Below are 5,218 nucleotides of genomic sequence, written 5' to 3' on the forward strand. Positions count from 1 at the left end.
CCCGCGCCCGGGCCCGCGGCTCTTACTTCTCGATCTCCAGGGCAGCCACCTTCCGCTTTTCGTAGAGCTTGTCGTTGAGGGCGCGCACGATGTTGGGCGTGAGCGGCGCGAAATCCTTCTCCGGGTTCATGGTAGCAGCGCGGGTGCGCCTCCCGGAGCCCCGCGGCTCCTCAGCCCGCGGCAGCCGGGGCCGCGCCGGGGCCAGGGGCGTCTGCGGCTCCGCGCTGCCTCCGGCGTCGGCTCATGGGCCACGCCGCCTCAGCCCGAGTCTCGCGGGGCCGCGCGCCGCCTCGGAGCCCCGGCGTGGACCTCGTTTCCGTCCCCCTGCCCCGGGCCAGCCAGCAGCTCACAGAATCCGTGCCTGCCGGGCGCCAGGGGCGGCGGCCATGTTTCCCGAGTCAGGTGACCTCAGGCAGCTTCCGCCTTCCGCCGCTGGGCCCGCCCCTCGCCGGCCACACCCCCGGCGGGTCGGCCACGCCCCCGCAAGGCTGCACTCCCCGCCCCTACTCTGGCCTGCAGTCCCCCCCACAGTGGGAACCGTGTTTGAAGCCTGCTTAGAGCGGCACGTGTACAATGTACTCCATTGCCTGCACATAATAGGCTTGGCACCTGGTGGGCTTCTGCAGACGGTCCTGAAAACGAAGGGGCTCTTAAGTCGCTTGGCATAATTTATTCCACACCTACTGAATCCACTAGTTCATTCACTACTTTAGTCATCAATTTCTTATATGCCAATGTTACAAATTAGAGTAATGCCCTCTTGATTTTCGCTATATCCTAGTCACTTGTACTAGTATTTAAAAAATATTTTCTCTCAAGTTTTAAAATTCCTTCTTAAGCCTTGTTTATGCCCCATAATGCTGGGTTTGAATATATATTTTTAAAACACATAAATAAATTACAATTAAAAACCAAGCAGTCTGTTTATTATTATCCAAAAAGTAGATTCAGCTTTGGGGGGGTGTTGAGCCAAAAGGCACAACCAAGCCAGAGATGGGGAGAAGGAAGCATTTGTTGTTTCTGTGATGAGTAACACACGTGATCTCTGCCAAAGCAGTGTCTCCCTCTCCCTCAAAAGCAAGTTGGGGAAAGTTTTACGCTAAAGGTACATGGATTTTCATGAAGGGGTTTGAGCAGTGGAGAATTCAGCACAGAACTCAGGCCATGATCAACAACGTCCAAACTTTAGTTGATTAAAGTCATGAGGGTCAACATCATCATTCCGTCCTCCTCCTAGGTGTGGGCCTTAGTTCTTCAGAACTCAAAGACTGTATCAAATTGTTATGTCCGTCCCTTGAGGAGGAACTAGGACTCTGCTTTATAGCTGAACTGTTTTTCTTGAGACTCAAGAGTGGTCTCCACTTCCTAAAAGTGGTTCTCTGTTGTCAGTTGCCAAGAAAATGAGACTTCAGGTGGCTGCGAGGAAATGAATTTTGTCAACACGCTGAGGGAGTTTGGAAGGGAATCTCTCCCATTTGATGCTGCAGATGGCTGGTTCATTAGCATTTGTTTTGAGGATGGAATTTTAACAAAAGGGTTGCCAGGTATCTAAACACCTATAGACCTGGGCTTTCCAGGTGGCTCAGATGGTAAAGAATCTGCCTGCAATGTAGGAGACTTGGGTTTGGTCCCTGGGTCGGGAAGATCCCTTGGAGAAGGGCATGGCAACCCACTCCAGTATTCTTGCACTTCAGTATTTTCACAGAAACCCACGTAGATCTATGCTTTCATAAATGCTTCTTTACCTTACAGGTAGAGGAGGAAATTCTTCTTGATAAACTGGTAAATTCTGCCTAAGTTTTCTTTTAGATTTTGGTAGCAACAATTTAACAATGATTTTTGTGGTTTGTTACAGGATGTGTTTCAAAATGTAAGGTTTGTTTTTTGTTTTGGCTAAGAACTACTCATCTGTAGAAAGCCTTATTTCTCCTCCATCATTTCAACAATGTTTACTTTGTTTCATGAATGAAACGTATGTGAGACCATCATCACTGAACGAGGCACACACTGAACCATGTTTAGCACCTGGTTTTAATTATTTTAGATTCAAATGATGCTCTAAGAAGGAATTTGCTCAGGCTTGTCCGACTCTTTGCGACCCCATGGACTGTAGCCTACCAGACTCCTCCGTCCATGGGATTTTCCATGCAATAGTACTGGAGTGGGTTGCCATTTCCTTCTCCAAAGAAAGGAGGAGCCTCAGCTAAATTAGTTTGATTCCTGTAGGTTTGGACTCAAAGCGCCTGCCCATCTTATCATCTGTCTTCAGATTTATGGGAGATTAAGAACTGCAGATGACACCACCCTTATGGCAGAAAGTGAAGAGGAACTAAAAAGCCTCTTGATGAAAGTGAAAGAGGAGAGTGAAAAAGTTGGCCTAAAGCTCAGCATTCAGAAAATGAAGATCATGGCATCTGGTCCCATCACTTCGTGGGGAATAGATAGGGAAACAGTGGAAACAGTGTCAGACTTTATTTTTTGGGGCTCCAAAATCACTGCAGATGGTGACTACAGCCATTAAATTAAAAGACGCTTACTCCTTGGAAGGAAAGTTATGACCAACCTAGATAGCATATTGAAAAGCAGAGACATTACTTTGCCAACAAAGGTCTGTCTAGTCAAGGCTATGGTTTTTCCTGTGGTCATGTATGGATGTGAGAGTTGGACTGTGAAGAAGGCTGAGCGCCGAAGAATTGATGCATTTGAACTGTGGTGTTGGAGAAGACTCTTGAGAGTCCTTTGGACTGCAAGGAGATCCAACCAGTCCATTCTGAAGGAGATCAGCCCTGGGTGTTCTTTGAAGGAATGATGCTAAAGCTGAAACTCCAGTACTTTGGCCACCTGATGCGAAGAGTTGACTCATTGGAAAAGACTTTGATGCTTGGAGGGATTGGGGGTTAGGAGGAGAAGGGGACGACAGAGGATGAGATGGCTGGATGGCATCACGGACTCAATGGACGTGAATCTGAGTGAACTCTGGGAGATGGTGATGGACAGGGAGGCCTGGCCTGCTGCGATTCATGGGGTCGCAGAGAGTCGGACACGACTGAGCGACTGAACTGAACTCAACTGAAGAACTGAACTTAGAGAATCTTTGAGACTGTTAGAAAAAATTAAAAAATTCAGGTCTTTTTTTTGTTAACCGACTAGATGGAATTTAATGATAACTCAAATTGCATCCAATATTTAAACACTAACAAAATGTGTACAATATAGAAAAAATTCAGACGTAAGAAATTGAAGGTTTAGAAATAAAAATTTTGATATTTTTCTTCTTTTAGTATCTGTTCCTTGGGTGACACAGTGGACTCAAGTTTCCGTTACCCTTTATACAACAAGGGGGTGATGCTAACACACGCTTACATTGGAGAGCAGCTTGTACTTTATAACTGGACAGGAAAATTGTTTGGTGAAGGAGAAGGCCAAAGGAATCGTAGGCTGGTGGCGTGGTACAGGCCCACGGTTACTTCTGAGGAGACGGTGTCAGCCCCAAACCACCGTGACCACCTAACAAGACCGCTTTGCCCGCGGAGCCGCGCCTTCCGGCGGTAAGCCACCGCAGCCCACCAGCCTCCGGGACATCGTCGCGACTCCGCGGTTAGGTCCCACCCCGCCCATCGCCCCGCCCACCGCTTCGATTGGCCCGTCTGCCCGTCACTCCGGGAGACGCTCGCGACCGCAAGGTCCTGGAGCTCGTGCTTTGAGTCTGTGTAGCAGAGCGTGTGTGAGGTGCGGAGTGGAGCCGGGCGCCTTGCTGGCGCCGGCAGCCTGGGTGGTGAGTGACCCTGAGGGGAATGGACGAAAAAGGCTGCCGAGGTGCAGGACGCCAAGCAGGTCGCCCCTGAGATGGGGGCTTCAGCCGGGCAGATTCGCTCGCTGAGGCGGGCGCTCTCAGTTGGCCTCCTCGCGGCGTCTAGGTTTTCCCTGCGTCTCAGAGACGCCGCGTGCGCCCCGCTCCTGTCGGCCCCGGTGGGCGACGCCTCCTGAGGTTCCCCTTCCTTTTGTTTCACTGACGGTGCCTTTCAGCTTCCCTCCCTCCTCAGCGCACTTGACGTCCCCCTCACTCCCGACCGTTTTCCTGATTATATCCCGCTCTCCATCACCATCGCTGCCAGAAGCTTTCTGTCTACCTTCGACAGGGTGGGAAAGACTCCTCAGCGACCTGAAGCGCGATATAAAGCGCTACAGAAATGTAAGCTCTTGTCCCGGTTGCTGACTCTTGATGAGGATAGATTCATATCGAATACATCACTGTTTTGTTCTTGGTCGTACCCTGTTGACACATACATGTCATATTGGCATTAGGAAAAAGACTGATGCTGGGAAGGATTGGGGGCAGGAGGAGAAGGGGACGACCGAGGATGAGACGGCTGGATGGCATCACGGACTCGATGGACGCGAGTCTGAGTGAACTCCGGGAGTTGGTGCTGGACAGGGAGGCCTGGCGTGCTGCGATTCATGGGGTCGCAAAGAGTCGGACACGACGGAGCGACTGAACTGAACTGAATACTATTCAGACCTTGAAATGGAACAAAGCCAATAGGGCTGTCAAACGTGGAGGCTCGATCCAAAACATTGAAACAACCATTGATAGAAAAGACTTCTCTTCGTTAACCTCGTCTTTACTATGATCAGACTGTTCTGAAGGACGTGGGTTTGGGGAGGCTGAAGCAGTTACATTAGTGTTACCAATCCAAACTGGGATTCCTTCCCCGTGGGCAGCAAAGCTAGTCTCCTGACACCAAGTTGTGGTGAAGGAAAATGTAGTATTTGTTGAAGGCACCGAACAAGCAGTCAAGGTAGCTGATCTCAAATGATCAGCACGTGGACATTTTTCTGATTGGTTGGTGGTGACAGTATCCTTGCTCTTCTGGTTCCAACTGCTCTGGGTCAGCATGCAGTTAACTTCTTACAACTAGTGTGGGTTTTAGTGTCTGCAGAGTGGCTCAAAAGATATGGTTCAGAATATTATCTATAACCCTTAAGGAGAAACTGAAGGTTTTTTATGGCTAAACTATTATTATTTTGTCTTGCTTGTTTTCTTTTATTTCTGTATTTTCTCAACTCTGATTAAATTTTGTTCTGTGGAATTCAGGGAAGTCCTTGGAGGCTAAAGCTTTGCTATAAATAAGAGGCAGGTGGAAGACATGGGAACCGGGGAATCTGTGCTGAGAAGGCCTCATAGGATCCTACTCAGATAAATTAGTAACACAGCTTT

The 5,218-nt window shown here is 49.1% G+C and overlaps 1 protein-coding gene across 1 annotated transcript in view; it reads right to left on the bottom strand.

Moving 5' to 3' along the window:
- The window catches only part of VAC14 (VAC14 component of PIKFYVE complex), a 76,716-nt gene extending 76,332 nt beyond the window's left edge, over positions 1-384 (bottom strand). Inside the window, exon 1 of the mRNA XM_040253532.1 lies at positions 27-384. Coding sequence (XP_040109466.1) covers positions 27-130 — 104 coding nt within the window. The 5' untranslated portion in view covers positions 131-384. The remainder of the gene's footprint in view (positions 1-26) is intronic.
- Between the last annotated feature and the right edge of the window lie 4,834 nt (positions 385-5,218).

Source organism: Oryx dammah, unplaced genomic scaffold, assembly GCF_014754425.2.
Source record: "Oryx dammah isolate SB20612 unplaced genomic scaffold, SCBI_Odam_1.1 HiC_scaffold_13, whole genome shotgun sequence".
Classification (NCBI taxonomy): domain Eukaryota; kingdom Metazoa; phylum Chordata; class Mammalia; order Artiodactyla; family Bovidae; genus Oryx; species Oryx dammah.